The sequence below is a fragment of the Xenopus laevis genome, chromosome 3L (assembly GCF_017654675.1).
Source record: "Xenopus laevis strain J_2021 chromosome 3L, Xenopus_laevis_v10.1, whole genome shotgun sequence".
In the NCBI taxonomy this organism is placed as follows: domain Eukaryota; kingdom Metazoa; phylum Chordata; class Amphibia; order Anura; family Pipidae; genus Xenopus; species Xenopus laevis.
In genome coordinates, this window is record NC_054375.1 from 86,005,616 (window position 1) to 86,028,294 (window position 22,679).

At 37.6% G+C, this 22,679-nt stretch overlaps 1 protein-coding gene across 1 annotated transcript in view; it reads right to left on the bottom strand.

The window, feature by feature from the left end:
- sema3e.L (semaphorin 3E L homeolog) overlaps window positions 1–1,855 on the bottom strand; it is a 102,300-nt gene extending 100,445 nt beyond the window's left edge. The window contains exon 1 of the mRNA XM_041586555.1: window positions 1,085–1,855. Within this exon, the coding sequence (XP_041442489.1) occupies window positions 1,085–1,190 (106 nt within the window). The 5' untranslated portion in view covers window positions 1,191–1,855. The remainder of the gene's footprint in view (window positions 1–1,084) is intronic.
- Window positions 1,856–22,679: the final 20,824 nt, after the last annotated feature.

The window sequence follows — 22,679 nt, forward strand, 5'->3', positions numbered from 1 at the left end:
AGCCAAATAAGTGATGTAGAGGGTGGAAGTAGGAAATATATACTCATATGGGGTTATTCTCTGGTTCCTCTTAAAAATGTAACAGCAATAAAGTGAACAGAAGGATGAGGTCAAAGGTGGCATAGGATGTAACAGTAGCAAGTGTGTTCTATCTACCAAACATTGGACTAGTTAACTGAACATCCAGTTGGGTTATGTTGCAGTGCAAAATGAAACATGTAGACCTAAATATCATCTGTGTAATACAAGTTTCCATGTACAGAAGTTGTAAATACATTTGGCACAGACACTGTACATGGTGCATCCCCTGTTGCTTGTTTTGCCTTCGAGGTATCTATAAGGTATCACTAGTAAATGCAAGGTGATAGGTTTGATTCCAGACATGTAATTATCTGCAAGGCATTTGTATTATCTCCCTGTGCTTGTGTGGGTTTCATCCAGGTGCTCTGGTTTCCTCCCACACTACAAAACCATACATGTAGTTTAAATGGATCCTGATAAATTGACCCTTGAGTGTGTATGGAAGTAAGAGGGACTTAAATTGTGAGATCTGCTGGAGCAGGGACAACACACACATTATACACACACATATAGAATTTGATGTATATATCTCTGTAAAGCACTGTGGAAAATGTCAGCACTTTATAAATACAGGATAATGATCTGTTTAATTACCGTCTACCAATTGCTTAAAGTAGTTTGTATCCTACCATCCTATTCATGAAGTCTGCAAGACATCACAGAGCTCCGACCCCCTTTGAACAGAGGAGAACAAGTCTAGCTTTCATAGAGGTACTTTGCTCCCTGTATAGTGTGTGTGTTCTGCTCTATGGCATAAAAACCAGCATAGAAGCACAAACTGCATTTGGGAATGGGAATGCTAAATAACTGCTCGTTTAACCCTTTTGCCCCCCATGATGTACAACAGGTTCTATAGGTGGGATGTGTAGAAAACAACAGTGATTTTTAGTTATGATAATGATGAAGATTGCAGTGTAACATCCATCCTGGATCAAATGCAATAAAGGATAATGATGTGTTAAAGCAGAATCCCAGTGACATATACAGAGTGCTGCTCTCTTACCTTTGTGGGACAGGCGTAACCTTGGCTGTGTGGTATCACTCGCAGCTGCAGATGAAGCCCAGAGAAGCCCAAAGAGAAGCAATGCATTCCATAAGGTACAAGCCATAGTGGAACAGGACAGTACTTGGGAGAAGCCTTTGCCTTCTTTGCTGCTGCTGCTGGAGTCTAACGAACTGGCTCTGCTTTCAGTTCCCTGCGAGTTCCCCAGAGGAATGGCTTACTTCTACACCCCAGCCCACATTTCCCATTTGTCATGCCTCATAACTAGTAACAGAGAAGCACTTCTTTCCAGGACGTTTGTTTCCAAGCTGACAGCTCGCCGGTAGTGCTTTCTCACATTCACTGCTGTTGTCGCTGCGGCAAAGCACTTAGCAATAGCGGCCAATCTCTGCTGAGCAGCTCCAAGCCCCTCCTAGCTTTCTGGCAAAGACAGCTACTTTTCATTCACCTTTATTAGAAGCAAAGAGAACGATTCCTTTTCCCGAGCTGTGAGACGCCCCCAGCGGGGATGCTGATTCCCCCGGCTGCTGTACCCACAGGAGAAATGAGCGAGCGCTGAGGAAACGCGGTGTTTGTGTGCTGGTGCCAGCGCTGCCCCTCCCTCTCATCTCAAGCGTGTGCCGCTCTGCTAATCCACTCAGGCTTCTGAAAAAGAGTCAATATGACACAAAGATGTATTCATTTGCTAAACGCCTGCCTTCCATTTAATTACTCCAACCTCCAGAAGAAAAAAATCTTCATATTTGCATCAAGTGATAGTCCCCTCCCAACTCCCATTGATCACAAGTCTTTACCGGCTGCTACTGATTTTCTGATGAATTTTTCCCACAAGGTGGCTAGTGAAATACACAGCAGGGCTCAGGACTGCCAGGTCTCATTTTCAAAATTTGCCAAGCTCATCACGATTCACAAAACTTGCCCTAAACCAGCCAAAAGCCATTCGACATAACCCAAAAACAACCCAACCTGCAGTGAAAAAAATTGGAAAATCCAATTTCTCTTAACCCTGACATCAAAACCCAAGCCCACCCTAGAAATATTTGATATCTATTGCATTTTGCTGTGCCCAGTACAGATTATTGTAGTTTTATTTGCCATGCACTGCTGACTGTTAAATACATTAAAACTGTTAAATACATTGTGGCTCTTGTGTTATTGAATATATTGGGCCACAGTTTAATAGAAAATCCAGGTTTCCAAGAAATGGATATAGAGTACTGCAGTAACTCAACGCATACCGGTAAGACTATTGCATGCTTCAAAATAAATTAAAAGTTTATAGAGGGGTCGTATTAACTGCATGTACTACAGCAGCAAAACCATATGGTACACCCCCCCCAAATATCACACCCACTTAATAAAAACAAACTGTTAAGAGATATTGTTTCATAAAGCACTGTGATCCCAAGCATTCCATGATATACTGTGACCCCCCCAAACATTATTTGACAGGCACAATGTTAGCCCCTAAGCATTTCATGGCATCTACAGTGGCAGCCCACTACCCCAACAGTAATTTCCCCTTCCTCTGATCTCCAGGCGACTGCACTTTATATTAGGGATGCACCGAATTTGGCCGAACCCCCGAATAAAAAAAAAGAAAAAGAAATTCAGTTGAATACGGAACTGAATCTGAATTTGGATTCCTGGCAAAAGGATTCAGCTGAATCCGAATCCTGCTGAAAAAGGCCGAATCCCAAACCGATCCTGGACGCACAGCTCCCCCCAAATCGAATCCTGGACACGCAGCTCCCCAGTGCGGCTTGCCTCCCCGAACAACTTGCTGTCCTAGGCCCGGGCCTTTGTGGCCTCGCCACAAATCTGGGCCTGGGCAGTAGGTGTGATTTCATTACTCGTGTGTTGACAGGTCACAGTTCTACTGAATGGGCTACATTCAATAGTGATGGGTGAATTTATTAGCCAGGATTTCTTGCAAATTTCTGCACTTCGCTATGTTTTCACAAAACTGCCTCAAAAATTTGCCATGGAAAAATTTGCTGTGTCAAAAAAAAAAATTACATAATTATTCGGATGCCCATTGACTTTAAAAGGCACCTGTTGGGTAAAAATGTTATCCCCAACCAAAGGTGCAGGCTAATAGAGCCCTCATTTCGGTTGGGGATAACAGTAGTTAAAAATGCCCCCCCCCGACAACGCTACGCTACCCGTACTGTGAGGGATCTCCGGGTGCGAGCAGCCACGTTGTGTCACTCACATTCGCATAATGCACATGTGACGTCATGTGCATGTGACACGTGCAATTCGTGGCACATTTTCATTATGCACATGCGAGCGACACAACATGGCTGCTTACACTGGGAGCTCCCTTCCGGTGTGCGTAGCGTAAAGTTGGCGGAGGGCATTTTTTTTTAATATAAACAAACTACTGTTATCCCCCCACACCTTTGGTTGAGGATAACATTTTTACCCAACAGGTGCCCTTTAATGCATTTGTACAAAAGAGTTGCGCGTGTACAAATTGTCGCACAATTATTCGGACGCCCGTTGACTTTAATGCATTTGGACAAAAGAGTCGCGCATATAAAAATTGTCGTCCGCGTCAGAATTTATGTGCATCGCTAATCAGTAACATTCATTAATTACTGCAAATGTGACCCAGAAAGTAAATAGTATCAAGCAAGTAATTAGCAGTTACTTACACTCAACTGTGGTTAGCTCTCATAAGTTGCCATGGTGTACTGCAATTGAGTAAATTGGGGACCCAGGGACCTTGGATATAAGAGGCAAAGATGAATTGTGTTTAGAATCTGACATAAGGTTCATGAAGGCAGCTATTTCCTTGGCATTGTTAGCAGTTGCTGGACTAGAAAAATCGAGGAAGATGACCTCTTTTGAAATAGAAAATCTTCCAGAGTCCAACAAATCTTTGCATTCCTAGCCCTCAAGCCGATACAAGGCATGCTTTTATTTTTGCATGGTCCTGTGCTGAAACACTAATGCAAGCTTTAGGTACAATGTACAAGTATGATTTACAAGTACGTATGATACTTGCTCTCCCTGTAGAAGTGACAGGGAAGGTATTTAGTGAGTAGTTACAAGAGGTTCTTTTGGTGTTTAAAGCACTGCTAAAGGAAAAATAAAAAGTCAACAAATGCAGACAATTCCAAAGATGTTAACTGATATTCTAGAAATAATATGCACTTTTATGCAATAGAGATGTTCAATATGCTACAATCTGGGTGCTGTGTGTATATGTATGTGTGCATGTCTATGAGAAGCTGTCACTAGGTTTTCTGGGAGTACAGAAAATAATCTTGTGTTGAGTTAAAGTGCCTCTGGCACCCAGCCTGTTTTCTTCATATAAGCAGTTTAAAGCATAGCCAGTTACATCCCCTAAGCATTGTGTCATTGTTCTGATGCGGTGGGTCCATAAGTCAAAACCCATGACTAAATGATTTGCAGCTTTAACAAATTACTGGGCGGCAGCAACTGAAATTGCATGTTTATTTAGCCTTAAATAACTATATGGAAATGAATACAAGAAGCCTGAAAGGCAAATGTAGTTGGATGAGCTCATTGCATTACACTGGCAATGTGATGATATTGATGTTCCAGAACTGTGCCTGCTTGATTCAGATGACCAGTCAGTTAATAATGCTGATTTGAGCTTGTTAAGGGGATATAGGCTAAATGGAGAAGGTGTGTGTATTCATGTTTGCCACAATATGACTGGTTCTAATCAAAGGCATCTCTGATAAGGATTGGGTATAACTTTACACAGGATGCCAAAGAACAGACAAGTTAATTGTAAGAGTTAATTATAAGGGTTATAGACCGTCTCATATCAGTGAAGCTGAAAAAGCTCAGCCCAGCTCATATTGCAGAAAGAAAAGGCTGCACAGTTTGACCAGGAATTAATCTGGGGTGATATTGATTACCATGTACTGAGTGGTGTAATGGAGCTGCCAATGCATCAAAGGAGAGTAGGCTTCATGCACGTCATATGTCTTGTAGCAGACACTCCCAAGATGGAAAACCTTTGCAACAGTGTCCAAAATATAATACCAAATTTGCAATTTTAAAACAAAAGTTTAAATTCCTTTTTTTGTAATGTGCACTCAGCACTATAAACAATGAAAGGAAACAGCCTCAGTTACCACACTGAATCATATTTACAGGAGTTACTTTTTATGTACACTATATTTTTACATGCTGTAACTGTGTTACGGTACTTTTGGTATGATGTAGTGAGCGATATTCGAGACAATTTGCAATTGGTTTTCATTGTTTTATATTTGTGGTTTTCACTCTGCACCTCTTTGCTTTGCAATTTCTGCAATCTGGTTGCTAGGGTTCAAATTACCCTAGCAACCATGCATTGATTTGAACAAAAGACTTGAATATGAATAGGAGAGGGCCTGAATAGAAAGATGAGTATTAAACCATAGCAGTAACAATACATTTGTAGCCTTAAAGAGCATTTGTGTATTAGATGGGGTCAGTGACCCCCATTTAAAATTTGGAAAGAGTCAGAAGAGGAATAAGACAAATTACTCAAAGTATAAAAAAGTAACAATTGGGCCAATTGAAAAGTTGCTTAGAATTAGCCATTCATTAACATACTAAAAGTTAACTTAAAGGTAAAACATCCCTTTAATACAGAAGAAATGGTAGCATTGCACTGGATCAGTCAAGACAAACAATATCAGAGTAACAGGAACATAAAAAGATTTAAATGATTTAATGTAGTACCCTTCCAGTCTTGCAGTCAGCACAACAGGTGCACTAGCAGTGATGCTGTTGGCGGATTAGGTCCTCCTGTGAGGGACAGGAGGTTCACCATGCTGGGAGAATGCAGAACCACAGCTTGTGAGCAGGATTAAATGACTGTGTATTACAGACCCTCTTCTAAAAAAGAACTGGTGTTAGGTAAATGGATTTTTTCTCCCCAAAATATTTTTTTTTCATCAGAGTAACGTGCGCCTGTGTAAGTGTTCTTGATTGCATGAACCATACAGAGCACATGTGCTGTTTGCAGATGTAAATGTCACTGATGATGTGAGTGAAAATGGCCACTGTGTGAAAGCTGCCAATTTGTTTTAGGAAAATGTGATGGGGCTGATGAATGGAGGGGGTTTATGCAGAACAAATGATGCCATTTGGGTGGGGAGATGTGCCCAACTTCTATACGTAATAGGAGAATGTATGCTTTACATCTCTTTTAACCCTCTATAGGCAAATATCAAAATCACCCTGAAATATAATAAAAAGAGAAACTGACAGGCCCATACAAAACAACAAAACACACTGATATTGAATATAATGTAAAATTTCCTACAGGCAGTCAGGTTGCTGCATGCTCCCACAGGGAATAACAGGCAGCAACCTGACTTTTATTGCTCCACCAGCTGTCAAGTCTGTCTATAAGGCTGCTGTAGCTCAGCAAATAGAAACAAGTGTCACCCTCAAATAGAAACAAGATGTCCTGGACATCCTAGATTAATTACAGTTTTGATATTGAGCTGTCAGTATTACTTTAATGCAAAATACTTTTGGTGAATGTAATAAAATGGGAAAATATGCACACTGTGATGTAGTTTTACATTGTGTGAACAATATTTTCTTTGAATGTATTTGAGAAGGTACACCTCTTCATCCGCCAGTGCAAAAGAATGCATGTTTTATAATTTGCTCCAGTCCACAGTACATATGATTAAACTTTTTTACTTACTGTTAGTTTTGCTAAAAAAATGCAATTTTTTAGCAGATCAAAAAAAAAATATTCTTTGCACAATGCAACATTATTAATGTCATAGAGGACATTTATAGTTGCAAGCGCAGATGCACTCATGCAATTTTCCCCATTGTGAGTTGCGCATAAAGCCCAATTCATGAAAGATTCTTGCATCAAAATGTGCTCCTTACACCTTCATATAGTTGTGTTTTGCACCACTCAGTCCTTTCTGCCTTCTGTTCCAAATTGAGCACAGTTGCACCTATTGATGCAGAGGAACCCTGGAGCTACCACCACCTCCCAACCTGACAGTAGCTCCAGGATTAATTTAGCACCCAGCATCATTAAGCACTTACGCATATGTCCCAATAAAACTGGGATTTTGGGGAAACGCTGCATTATTGCTAAAGATTGCACTTTACTCGCTGCACTTGCTGTCATAAAGAATGTTACATTGTGAAATGCTCATTTTTGACTTGTTTATGCAGGACATTTTAATATTTATGCCTTTTATTACATTCACTCCATTTATGTGACATGGGGGTTCCCTTGTCACACCTGCAGGGTAACAGGCCTACAGTGACATGACTGTGTCGTCCCCTGTCTGACTGTCTGCACGCATTTATTTATATTTGGATCTATGTCTGTGTGTGGTTTGCAAAAGTCAAATTATGTTTTACTTGGAGGGACATTTTCTTAGGGTCCTAAGGTTACTGGTCTGTTACTCCAAATGAGTCTTCTAAATAAGCTCTTCAATTTTGGATATATAACATTAGTTATACATGTTAATAGCTTGCTGCACTGGCGTGCTGTTACTGCCTTTTCAGAGGCTTTTCAATCTAGTCTAAATTCCATTTTATTCAGTGCCAGGTCAAGATGGTTTGCAACTCACAATATCCTTTAAACAAACCCTTTGACATGGAAAGGGTTAATTGTTACTTTCAGATTTGTTTAATAAGGGATGGGCCATTAAAGGAGTATCTTTCTAGGAATCTAAGCCCAAGGGAGTATTTTACTTTTTGCAATGGTTTAAAAAAAAAAAGCCAATGTTAGGGATATAAGTCAAAGTCCTAAATCCATTTGATTTCCCTTGGGCAACATAATTGTTTTGTCTACATATAATTTAATCACTGACACATTCAACTCTGTCAGTCCATTTAGTATTTAAGTCCTGTTTTAGGGTCTGAAATGTTAAAAAGAATGTTATCTGTGAAGTGGTTAGGCTTATTTTACATTTCCTGTGTAGATTTCTTACTGGTCATGTATAAATTAAAACAGTTATTGAGGTGGGAAAAAGCTCATATCTAGATTCAAACTTACATTCACAAAGCTAAGATTTTTCATTTAGTCTGAAGTCTGAATGTTTTCCAGTTTTCCACAAAGGAGTTAATGACATTCTTTCCTTCTATGACAATCATTGTAAGATATATAATAATAATAATAATAAAGGGCCAATAGTTAGATTAGCAATTTATAGAAGCAGAAATCCCTATTGGCTTTTTTTTTAACAGAAGAGCTGTTGTGTTTATAAAAATATATTGTATGTTCTTGCAGTTTTATTTATTAATCCACTAAATGACCAAAAGTATGTGGACAGACCTCATAATTAATGGATTTGGCTATTTGAGTCACACACACATTAATTATAGGTGCAGAGCACTGACATATGATGCCATCTATCCAAAACAAACAGCTTGTCAATTCTATACTGCAAGACCTGCCCAGATCAACCATTAACTGTTGTGAAGAGGTAGGCCACACAAGCACACAGAATGGGACCACAGAGTATTGACATGTTTTAGATGTAAAAGTCACTCACTGGAGTAATTAATTCCCACTTCACCATCTGGCATTCTGACGGGTTGGTTGATACAAGAGAAAACTACCAGCATGCATGCATAGTGAGAACTGTAGTAGTTTGGTGGTAGAAGAATAATGCAATTTCAAATAATGTGTGCTTCCAACTTGTGGCACCAGTTTTGGGTGGGTCATTTTTTGCTTCAGCATGCCCCTGTGAACAAAGTGAGCTCCATAAGATGACTTGACTGACCTTCAAAGAGTCCAGATAATCAAACACCTGTCATACATTGGAACTCCAACTGTGAGCTAAGCCCTATCATGATACATCCGTGCATGACCTTGCTGATGCTCTTGTGTTTGAATATCAGCAAATCCCTACAGCCATTTTCTAAAGGCCAGTGGAAATATTTTACAGAAGAGTGCAGACTGTAGTGGTAGCCAAGAGATACCAACTCAATATTACTGCCTATGGTTTTCAAATGAAATGTTCAGCAATCATATATAGGCATGGTATTCTTGTGTCCACATACTTTTGGTCATGTATATTATCTGATAAATTGTGCTCTGATGTTACCATACCACCACTTTATGCATGTTTATTGACACTTATTTTTCCAACTAAACTATTATGGTAAACAAGATTCATTTACAATCAACAAGTACTGTATATTTGTAGTTGCCCAAAGTTTACCGCAGTTAAATTGTATTCATTTTCTACATCCAAAGTCTCTCCTTGAACTTTCATATACAGTAGTTGTGCTTAATGCTGCTGCCTTGCCCTGCCTGCTATTTTGGACGTTGCACAAATGTGTCCATTGAGGTATCACCACCTCCAAATGTGGCAGTTGCTTAAGGGTTCCCATACTGGCCTGCTTTAATTAGCACAGCTACATCCGAAATTGAACTTTGCACACTGTGCATCTGTAAGAAAATGACCCCTAAAGTCTCCTACAACCCAAGCTTCCAATTTCACACAAGATTTATCAGCTGCCATTTTTCTGCTGGTACCAATTTGCCTAGATTCTGCCCAATGTGAAAAACCTGGCTTGAATGTTATCCACCTATAATACACAAACAAACCGTCAGATTTCAACCATAAATCACTAATGTGTTTAGGAATGTGAGTTCACTGAAACTCTTGTGGATCTGTTCTTACAAAATGGTGCCACCTATTTACAGAACTTATGGCAGTGGATTTAAGAGCAGCCACTAAATGACTGCTATGTGTAAAGTGCCAGTGCTTGGTAATACTATGTACTCTGCCTCAATAGGAGTAAGGGAAACTGTTATCTTTGTGTTTCCCAGTAACTATTCAGCAAGGTGACCTTTTTTAGTGAAAAAGCTACCCCAGAGGTTTATGGGCAGTTTAAGCTGCCAAAGCAATGCCTCCCCCCTGTATTTTACTTTACAGCATCAGAATGGGGCAAGGAGGGGCACATCCCTAATTAAAAGAGCACTTTCTGCACTAAAAGAGGTGAAATTCCTATTTAAAATCAAGATTATGACTTTTAAAGTTATCAGGAGTGACTTTTTGCTGCTTGTAACCAGCCAGGCACTGCTACCTGCCTGGAGCGCTCCTGTTTATAGGCAGTTTCTTTCAAGTGTAAAAGAATAATTGTTTGCAGATTCCAGAAGTATAAGCAGTCCTCTCCTACAGAACAATAAAGCAAAAAGAATAAAGCATTTTTTAAGACTGAAATGCGTATTAACACTTGGATTTTATTTTATTTTTGTAGTTATGTATCTTCTCTATTTATTGGTCCTCTTCTGTTCAATTAATGTCCATTATTGTTTCTTATTCCACAAGTAGCAATTTGCCAAGCAGGGAGGCTTTTTGATTACTCAGCTGAACTGACACTCCTACTCCCATTTAAATTAATAACTTAACTGCAATAGTGATGCAGTTGGATGGGTTAATAATTAATGTCATGAAAAGCTATTCCACCCTGAAAGCCATTGTATTTGTAGAGAGGCATTTAATAAAGGTATTTGGACAATCCATCTTCATTAGCTACATTACCATGGAACTTACTGGTTATTAGATAGCAGCTACTGGGACCCCCCCCCTCACAATAAATTTATTTGTCTTGTGGAAAGAAAATGTCCTTTGTACCAGTAAATTAACTGAGGAATTATGTGCAGGACTATGCCTTCGTGTTGGTCTCTTTTGCTATAAATACAGTGCTTGCTATCAATCCTTTCCATCAATCTATATCTTGTTACAAGATGTACTATATATAATTAGATCTCTTTCAATGCTATTTACACACATATTTAGAGTGCTTTATTCACATTTTATTGAATTATTTACTGAAATGCGTGTGATAGGTCATTTTTTTCAAGCCACTGAGGCTCAACTTTTATTTTTATCTATTATTTTATATTAAATCCAAAATTATATTATACTGTTTCCATAAGTATTAAATTCCTATATTCTAATACTGTGTAACAATACCTTTTAAAGGAATATCGTTTGTTGGGTTTAGAGTGTGCCATCTTTGTTCAGAAATGATTTTGACCCATTGTTTGACACATTATTTTTTCAGGTTTATTTTTTACTGCACCTCAAATTTAAATCAACTGAATTTCACTGGATTATTGTTTGGCACTAAATTGGCACTACGTTTCTGCTGATTCTGTTTGTCCAATGTGTTTCTTTCTGCCGGGCTGCAGCAGAAAGTTCTCCCCAAAAGGGCTTTGATGAACACCGGCTCTGGCATTGTTCTCCAGTTGACTAAAGAGTTTGAACTTTCAAGCAGTCTTCAGGGTTCCTGCCACACAGATCATGACAGTTTATGTGTTTCCTATGTGTGGAAGATTTCCTACAACTTTGTCTATAAACTCTGTCTTGGTCTCATCTTACTCAACCAGAACAGTTTCATGATATTTGGAAAACTCCTGCACACATGGAAAACGATTTGATGCAAAGTACTGGAAACTAGTTAAGGGAGAATCTTTAGTCTGCTTAAAATTGAAGCTTGGGTGAATGTTCCTCTTTCAGCATGATAATGATCCCAAACACAAGGCCAAATTATATTGGACTGGGTCAAGAACAAAAAGGTCAGACAAAAGAACTATTACAAAATTGAGTTGCACATCAAATATGCAACTTGTCCGATCGATCTGGAGGCATCTACTTGGACCACAATGGACCGCAATCACTACCGAATCATATGCATTGTGGGTTCATTCCCCAAAAAAACTATAGCTGCTAATGCTACAAATACATGTGGAGGCCCATATATTAAAGGTAAATTTTTGTGGTATTAGAGCATTTTATAACCACTAATAGACTCTATTTCTCTAAAACCACGAATGCCAAGGAAGCCATTATAAAAAGTATGAACAGAATAAAAATGAAAATAAATATTTTATGTTATATATATAGAATGCTTTAGAAAAACATCCGCACTCACAGGTCTCGTGAAAGATGAGAAGTGGATTTATTCAACGTTTCAGTCCCCTACAGGGGCTGAAACATTGAATATACTGTATAATATTTTATATATAAATAAAACTGAGTTTTTCTGATATTTACTAGCAGAAAAAAAATCTGAAAACCTCTAAAAATCTCAATGGTTAAAAAAATGTTTAATAAGAACAGCCCAGCTTCCATGGACTTCTATGGGACCTCAACTGCTTTCACTAGGTGAAGATTTTTTATTAGAGATTTTTGTGGGGTTTGCACTTAAATCTCTTTTTTTTTTTGAGTTTTATTGAAGTAAAAAAAAAACAATTCGTGAAAAAAAGGTAATCTGAATTTTAGTAAATAAACCCCTAAATGTTGTAAGCAAAATTTGTTTTTTAAATGTCCTTTTTATTTTTTTAATGTAAAAATTAGGAAAAGGTAAAAAAAAATATTTTTTTAAAATAAACATATAACAGAGTAGATTTTTTCGGTGTTATTCAGTAAAATTAATAATAATAATCAGAGGTCTTATATAATATATGCTAAAAGTGATAACAGCAAAGTGATAAAATGATGAGTGACTGGTGATCTCCCACTGGAAGTAACAACTTCTCAAGGTTATCATGTACTTAACATGGGCATCCTTAAAATACTCTTCTTTATTTGTATCTATTAGAAAGCTGTTGGGTACATCTTCTACTAAAAGAGGGGTTTGTTTTGTTTGAGATTACCACCCTGTATCATCAAAGAGACCTTTCTGACCCTTTGTCTGGTTGTTTCTTTTCTTATCAATCTCTTGTTTTTTTATTATGCCTATAAGGCATTTGTTTTAATCACTTGTCCTACTCCTCACCTATCTGTCTTAATGATATAAGCTGCTTTTATAAGGGAGACAGTTCTTTTTAGGCCAAGTGAAGAAAGACGATTTGAAAGTGATGTACAAAGAATTACTAAAAGGACTGAAATTAATTGTAACATTTAAATTAACTTTTAAATATGATAGCCAGTTTTATTACTTGTATGGTAAGTTAATTCCTCAGTCCAAATATGTTTTCTTTGCAGAAAAAAATGATCAACCTTGGTATTGTTTATGACTAAAGTTAGTCGAACACGTGAAGATACTCTAGTTTGGTAAGGTTGCCAAACCAGCTGATTTTTCATTACTATGCCCACCTTAAGGATGGGTGATATTGGGCTGATCTGATCATTTGGCCCTCAGGCCAACGATTATATCATAATTGTAGCTATTCAGGCCATCAGATATTAACGTGCATGTGCAGCCCTTGACTCAACACAACAATCAAACCTGGCCGATCAATATCTGTCTACTATTAATGGCAGTTTTAATTCACCCTCCTAGTTGCAAAGGAAGGTATTTTGACATATTTTGAAGCAGTGTTTAAACAAGTATTAAAACAACTGGCCAAAATCCTGATATTACCCTGTGTGCTATTGCCCTTAGGCCTATGAGAAGCAAGAAGTTTAATGGCAGCTACTTGTAACTAGCAACAAATAGGTTTAATTTATTTTTTTTCCTCTAAAGAACAAGTAACCTATTATGTCCACAGGAAGCAATTAAGTTGCAGCTTCTAATCTCCTAGTGTGATTTACGTATTTAATATATTGGAGACAGAGTTCTTTCTTTACACATAGGCTAATAGTTAACATAATTTTCTGATTAGTATTACAATTGGTTTAATGTCCCTGCATCACTGTTTTATAATAGATCCATAACAAAGTTATACAGACCATTAGCTTATTAAAATGTGATTCTGGATATTGTGCTCATTGTGTGATATCATTGTAACAATAATCTGTTTTGCACTTCTGGTCAGTTCCAAATGATTTTTTATGAACTATATAACACAGTATTTTTAACAGCAATAACTTGCAATTAGTTATCTGGACTGCTCTGAAACAATTCTTACTTGTTACTGTTGAGCCAAGACTAATGTTTTTTAAACCAGTGCACAGTCTAAAGTACTGTTTGTAATGGGTACTTAGTGAGGTCAGCCTTGTAAGAGATAACATCTGTCGTTAAATGTATACATTGTAATGTCAGGATTTGCTTCAAAATCTGGACGAGCTTTGTTGTTTTAATGGTCTGAAAAGAGAAGAAACACTTGCTAGGGTAAAACAGAGAGAAAGTAAGAGTGAAAATAGTATAACAGTGTGTAATAATAATCCGTTATGGGAAGCATTTTTATGAAGGTGTATCCTTTATTTTATGAGCAGCTCACAACTTCAAGCAGACACTTTTTTTCTCCAGAAATTTACAATCAGCTATTCATTTTAAAATCATCATAAAATTATTGCACAGCTTTATAAGCACATGTAAATGTACATGGTTTATTATGTTGATTAAGTGGCAATGTTCATTGTTTTTTTTTAAAGGGGTTACGTTTTAATATGATGTAGGAGTGATTCTGAGACCATTTGCATTGTTTATTATTTGTGGTTTTGAAGTTATTTGACTTTTTATCAAGCAGCTCTTTGGGTTGCAATTTTAGCAATCTGTTTGCTAGGGTCCAAATTACCCATGCAACCGTGCACTAATTTGAATAAGAGACTGGAATATGATAGGAGAGGTCCTGAATAAAAAGATGAGTAATAAAAAGTAGCAATAAATCTGTAGCCATACAGAGCATTTGTTTTGTTTTTTAAGATGGAGTCAGTGACCCCCATTTGGAAGCTGGGAAGAGTCAGAATTAGAAGGGAAAAAAAATCAAAAACTTAATTAAGACCAATTTAAAAGTTGCTTAGAATTGGCCATTTCATTGCATACTAATGAGCAGGTTTATCAAAGGTCGAAGTGAAAATTCAAATTTAAAAAATTCAAAATTGGAGCTAATTTCTGTGTACTTTGACTAGAGAATAGTCTGAATTCGATTTGAATTTGAAAAAAAATTTGAAAATGTATCATGTACGGTCTCTTTAAAAATTTGATTTTGACCATTCGCCATCTAAAACCTGCCGAATTGCTGTTTTAGCCTATGGGGGACCTCCTAGAACCTATTTGGAATAAATTGGTGGACTTTGAAAAATTTAAGGTTTTTTTGGGGAATGTGTTATTACTTTGATTCGTACAGTTCGAATTCGATCGAAAACTGACCTATTCAATAGAAAATGGAGCTATTTAGCCAAAAAAACCTTCGATTTTATTTCGGTCGGTCTTTTTGAATTTGAATTTCGAAGTTTTTCAAATTCAAAATTCGACCCTTAATAAATCTGCCCCTTAAAGTTAACTTTGAGGTGAACATCCTCTTTAACGCAATTTGTTTTACACTGATTTTTAAATATGTTCTTTAGTGTTTGTATTCAGTGAGAAAAGGAAAAGCAGATGCAGTGAGCTGAGAACTTAAGGGTAAGGCCACACGAGGAGATTCGGGGAGATTTTGTCGCCTGTCATGAGGCGACTATTGAAAATGCATCGCCACGTGTGCATTAGCGCAGGCGACTTTGCATTGTAGCCTATGGGGAAAAAAGCCAAGGCAGTTCAGGGAGATAGTCGCGCAAAAGACGAGGCGATTAGTCGCCAGGTGACAAATTCTCCAAGAATCTCCTCGTGTCGACTAGCCCTAAAGTAGATTCCAACTTGATACAGGACTAGGAGTAACATAAAATAGCAGGAACCATAATAACCTGAACCCACACTCATTGGACACCCTGCCCCCTGCAGACCACAGACCTACTACCCCTCACAACAGAGCTTACTGTTAAAATTGGAGGAAGGTCAGGAATGGGGATTGCTCGGGTACCCCTCAGACGTCTGCCCTCAAAATAGTTATGCTACAGATCAGTTGAGAATTTAAATTTTTATGCAGCACATACAAAAATCTGGACATATGTCTAATGTGTGCGCTATGGATTTCCAAACTGCTGTTCTCCAGTTGTAGTTGTACTTGTATTTCAATCTCAGTTGTTAGTCTGAAGGAGTATTTATTTCATGTATTAAATAATTATCTTGCTCTTCATATATTATATGACTCGATTGCTTTCTTTTACCAATATAACTGATATGGTAAAACAGCCATTACATTTACAGGTCACCTGCACTTTTTCATATTCCTTTATAGCACTTGTAAGCATCCCAAGAAATTCCTTAAAGAAAGAATTTCAATTAGTTAGACTTCTCTCTCCCAATAAAAACTAATCTGATGACCTTTTATCTCCTCTGAAAGCTCACTTCAGTTTGACAAATAGGTCTCGTATAAAATCCAGGGAACTCCTGGCTAATGTTGCAGTGAGGATTCCACAAAAAGGTATACTCATTCCTATCTAAGATATGCATCAATCCACTACTATCTGCAAGATTTATTTTAAAAGGGCAATTTTAGAATCAAAACATACAATCTATATTCTCTGACATATTTGCAAGACATTGTTTTGACTAACAATCAAGAAACAGAATTACATGCCAATCAAATATGCAAGGTATGTCCAAATGTTTATAGAAATGCCATTATGTTTGCAGCTGCATTCACCTATACTATAGTTCAACTTTACCGCAACTCTTTCATATACAACTTATATGTTTGCACTTGCCATTAAAACTGTAAAATAGTTAACTAATCTATATAAATATAATAATATATATATATAATAATAATAATATATTTTGAGCAATTAATGTAATGCTCTTAAAAGATGCACAAGAATCAACAGAACAGTGAAACCAGGGGCGATCCTGGCCATTTTGCTGCCCCCTTCCCAATGTACTCACATTTTCAGCACCGGAGGGGGTCGGGCGTCCACGTCGCTAATGCAGAGATCGCAATTGCGTTCACTGCACTAAAAGAGCCAATTTTCCGGGTTGAAAACACTGAAACTTAGTTACCAGGAGCGCCATTTTTGCCACCCCTGGAAACCAGGGGCGCTGCTGCCTGAGGTGAGACTCTCAACTCGCCTCATTGACGGAGCACTCCTGAGTGAAATATATTCATGATATTTAAGTTTTATGGGAATGTAGCAATTTTCTGGTTTATGTCTTGTGAAATCTTCCCCTGCCTAAAACTTCCCACAATTGCAACGAATGGCCCATCACTAAAGCAACTGAAATCACATCACTGCTTATCTTCTAATAATCCTCCCTTGAAAACAAACACAAGTGTATTTTCAGGTGAGAATCAACTGAAAAATTGCCAGAGATCACCGATGATTAGCTGAATCTCTATTAATAATGAACCACAAAGAAAAATATATGCTACACTACGGTACATAAGGGTTTATAACTGATACACAAATCAATACAGTAAATAATGTGGGCCCTGCTCACAAGGACTTACAAATCTATAGGGGTGGAGATAAGTTACAAATAAGTTGGGTTATGTACTGTGTGCAAAGTGCAACAAATTGGCACAATCTTTGTTGTATACACTTTACTACTTGCCTTGCACATGGCAGAGATGCATAGGAGCTAAAAAAAAAATAGAGAAAACTCTTCACACCCCACCATCTATAGAAACCAGCTTGTTACCGCACTGTATATTACTGTATATTATAGGTAATAGGGGTTGTTACTGTTATAGGCAGGGGTTTGGAAGGGTGTTACTAGTCCTTTAAGCTAATTATGATCAAGTAATGTATGTCACACACAATCCCTTCTGATTGTTGGCCCAGTCACTGCCCCTTAGAATGAGTCATGATAAAGGCTCTCACTGGAGAGAAATTTGAGAATGGACCTCTGTGCTCTGCATTTTTGTTTATTTACTTATTTTACAGAATGGGCCTTATTATTTGTTATACCCATTGTGTTTGAATTGTACAAGGTGTTCCCCCTAGGCAAGAGATGACTAATTTACTTTGAGAAACCCCCTGGGACAAATTATTTTTTGTATTTATGGCTTTTGTATTTTTGGGGTCCCGGTACAATCTATCTATGTATGTGGGGCAAAGCAGGCAGCTACCCTTCAGTTTTTCTGGCAATATCGCATGAAATTATCTTTTTAGTTGATGGTTCATTATACATTTAAATGATAGTTTTGCGATAACTGTGGTTTCACGATAGAGAAAAGATCTTTCAAAGATCTTTACATTTATGACCAGCTTAAGGTAATTGCTCAGGGTCTTGAATTGTTGATTTATTTTATTACAAGCAGCCCAAGAAAAATACTGAGATGAGTAATATTAAGAAGGAATGGGGGACATGTAGTTAAGTTCATTTTATCCCTCCCCATGGTCTCACTATTCTTTCCTTCCTCTGGGTCCATCCATTCAACATATTCTTTCTTCCTATTAAATATCTCTGCTCTACATCTGACCTTCTCTTTCTTATTCAATCTCTTCCCTACTCATATTTTTGTTCTCTTTCTTAACTACATACTCTCTACTTTAAATTCCGTTATGTATGCAAATCTAGTTCTACTGCGCTTCCCCTGTTATTGATTGATTATCCTTTTGCAGAACCTGAGGGAGCAATGGTAAATAACTAAATGCCATAATGACTTATTTATTTTTGTGTGATATATTACTCTTAGGCTAAGGCCACACTAGGCGATAGCGCCGCGATTTGACTCGCGGCGACTTTTCGCCGCGACTTTTAAGCCGCAATCGCTGGGGAAACTTTTGCGCTGGCGTCTATGGGGAATCGCGAAAAATCGCCAGCGTAAAAACACACGCGGCGATCTTTTTTCTATTGTCGCTCGAAATCGCCTAGCGAGGCAATTTCGAGCGACAGTAGAGAAAAGATCGCCGCGTGTGTTTTTACGCTGGCGATTTTTCACGATTCCCCATAGACGCCAGCGCAAAAGTTTCCCCAGCGATTGCGGCTTAAAAGTCGCGGCGAAAAGTCGCCGCGAGTCAAATCGCGGCACTATCGCCTAGTGTGGCCTTAGCCTTAGGGTTCCACCACTGTGTGATATTTTTTATCACACTTGTGAGGATCTCTTGGATTTTGTTAAAAATTGTAAAACCTCTCCCTGAATTTTGATACGTTTTATTTTTTTTCTTCCCTTTTTTGTTTGTCTTTCTTTACTGTTGCTCCTTTCCCTGATTTCTTCTTTGTTATTTTTAATTTTTTTATTTTTCTATCTCATTTTCCATTAAATACAAGTGTAAGCTGTCCAAATGCTATTATCTGGCTAATTTATGGGTGAATCTACAGTAAACTCTAGGTATCAAGCATACACACATATATTAATGGTGTCCAAATACTCGTAATTGTGAGGTGGATTATCTTCCTGCTTGCAATGATATTTCCATCATGCTTATTGTTGCTTTCCTATATCCTGTATTGTACAAGGTTTTCCTATATACAGTATGCTTTCCTACATCCTTTTGCTGTTCTTGTGCCTGTATTTGAGTGGAATCTATATTGTACACTTCCAGTCCTTTTGGCTGTTCACCAGCATCTGTTCTTCAACTGCTTGGTCTGACAGTAAACAACAAATATCCAGTTTTTACAGTTGGCTCATACTTTTGGCACATTTCTACTTATCATTTCTGCTGCTTAATTACATTGATATGCCATTAAGATCGTTTGTTTCTGCCCTGGTTAGAGGAGTATTTTCTTAGATACCCCACAAAATGCACCTCTTTTGCTCTCACATCATCTTTATCTAATTTCCCCACCCATGCTTCTCTAGTAAACTCTCCATCTCCTCCTTTCTCCCCACCTATATTGAGTGTTTTCCCACCTCTCTAATTATCATTGTATTTTCTTAAATGCCTCTCTTTTTTGTGTGAGGATTCTTTCCTATTTTACATGTTAAAATTAAATTTTGTGGATACTAAATATCAAGTTAAGATGGTTAGACCTGATATAAAAAAATTTAAATAACATATACTTCTTAATCTTTATTTTTACCTTCTGCCACTGTTTTTACTTGCCATTAGTGATGAGAGAGCCAATGGGCAACAACATTTTTTTTGATGTGCAACAATTTTTTTTTACCCGCAAGATATTTTTTTTTCCAAATGCAAAGTTAATGGGTGATTTTTCTTGTGGCAACTTTTTTTGTCTTTGAGACTTTTTTGTCCAAATTCATTAAAGCCAATGGGTGTTTTTTCTTATGCTGACTTTTTTTGTCCATATGCATAAAAGTCAATGGGCGTTTTTTTTGTTTTTGTCTTAGCGACTTTTTTGTCTAACCAATTTTTTTTGTCATGGCAAATTTCTCCACTCTAAATTTTTGCCACAGTTTCACGAAAAAACCACGCAGATCGCAAAGTGCAAAATTTTGCCGCAAATCCATGTCTGACGAAAAAATTTGCTCGTAACTACTGTACAGTGCTGTGTTTTCAAGTAGCTCTATATAAATAAAAATATGCATACATATACATACATGCATGCATAATTCTTTGGCAGTACTTTTTTAGGTTTAGGTTGAAGCATTATTACAGAAGCATTGTGTTTACACACATAAACAAAGACAAACCCAGAACAGAAAATAACTAGTAATGGGCGAATTTATTGGCCAGGCGCAAATTCGCGGCGAATTTGCGCGATTCGCCGCCAGCGAATTAATTCGCGAAACGCCAGCGAAAATTCACGGCAAAAATTCGCCTGCGTCAAAAACGGGCACCGGCGTCGAAAAACCGGGCTCCAGCGTCAAAAACGGGCGCCAAAAACGAGACGCCGGCACCGTTTCGCAAATTTTTCACCGTTTCGCGAATTACGCGTTAAATTCGCAAATTTTTCTGCGAAGCGAAACGTCGCAAATTCGCCCATCACTAAAAATAACACATCAAGCTTGTGAAATCAGGGTGCACTGAAGGAATAGTGGTGGCTAGGTAAAGACCTCTGCTTGAGAAAGGGTCCTAGCATCAGCTACATGGTATTTAGGTTTTACACTTTTAGTTATGGAGGTTAAAACTAGTGGTCTATGCTCATCTAAATACAGGGAATTTGTGAATTCTGCAGGCTTGAAGATTTCATCTGCTTATACTCCATATCGCTCAGTGTATGGTGTATTTGCAAGTGTTAGGAAAAAGGAAAACAACTCCTCTTTACTTCCTGCTTTTTCAATCAATTGTACTGTTTGGTCAAAAAATTGGTGGAAAAAAAATGTATCTATACAGCATATGACACAGGGTACAATATCTTTCCTTTCAGCCCGCTGGCTGATCTATTGGACATTTTACCCTTTAGGGTTGGAATGGGGTGTGCAAGTCACCGGGTCTGCCCCACCAACATTCCTCCCCCCATGACCTTAGACTTGCTTTTGCCACAATTGGGGGAGGGCAAGCTGTGATTGGGTCTGCATTGGTCAGATGTGCCCATCAGTCTTTTTTCCTGTTGTCCTGTTGGCCCAGTATGACCCTACTTATCCTATCAGCCAGTGAATAGCATAGCTAATAAATGTCAGTCTGCTTCCCTAACAAATACAATTTGTGAAGTGCTGGCACACAAAAGATTGGATTGTTTGCTCTATAACAATATGTATAAAGCTTTTCCTCTGCACCTATTTCCTTTCTGATTTGCTTAATCCCTACAGGGTTTCCATGTTAAACTTGTACTTCTGTATGTGAAAGTAAACTTGTTCTTGCTTATTTACTAATATACAGTAGCTGATAAATTAGACAAGTGCAGTTGCAATAGTAACCAATTAGCAATTAGTTTGGGAATACGCAAGTGAAAAATTGAAAGCAAATATATTCATTCTACAGTGCTGCAGAATATGTTGGTGTGATAATAATTATTTGATTAATATTGGTAAATTAAGCAATTTAGAATGCATATTGGTAAATTATTATCCCCATCTAACAATACAAAGTATACAAAACGATCACAGTTCTCAATGTATTTTACTTATCCTCAGGCCACATTAAGGGCAAATATGCTACTTACTGCTTTTAATATAAGTGCTTATTTGTACACACTATATTGCTGTTATTTTGGGAAGGATGCCATTGACATGTAACTTATCTTAGGCTGAGGGGATCATATTAAAGGAAAACAGTTAATTTTGCCTTTTATTTCTTGACCTTGGCAATATAATTGTGTGGAATACAAAATCACTCAAGTTCAAATTAGGTCAAGAATAAACAAAAGGGTTTTGTCCTCACATTTGCTATCTAATCTCTTTTTGAAATCGCTAAAACCAGATCACCTTTTATGGCAACAGTTTCTCTGCTGGTGATTGATTAAAAGTGGCAGAAACTTTCTCTGCAAGGTTATTTGTGCTCCAAGCCCAAGTTAAATTCTTTAAATCTTCTTTGGTCTTCTAAGCCGGTGACTATGTACCTTTTAACAATGAAGAAATTCATAGCACAGCTTTGCTTTAACACAATCCATATGTAGGACCAAAAAGAGATACCTTAAACCGGAAACCTTACTCACATAGAACTTTCATGGTAATGTTAGCAAACACTAGTCTTAAATGATAACAATTGTTACCCGATGAAATATGGCTCAAAAAAAATGCTATAATATACATTAAAACTTACTGAATATATAGTGTGATATCGCCATTCTGCTGGTTGTAAGCTCCAAGTGTTATTTTATAGTTCTCTATTTGATTTGAGACCTGCATAAACCACTACATAACAACATCAATTACAAGTTTAGTATCATACAAAAATCTTTGGTTGATTCAGTTACGTGTCTGCTCTAAGCTTAATGTTTAATAACATCAATCCAGTTCTAGGTCACAGTACGTAAAACAGTTCGAGTATAAGGTTTAACTCAAGGCATACAGAATACTTAAATGACCCCTCACCTCATATACTCATTAGGGATAAATATATTTGTG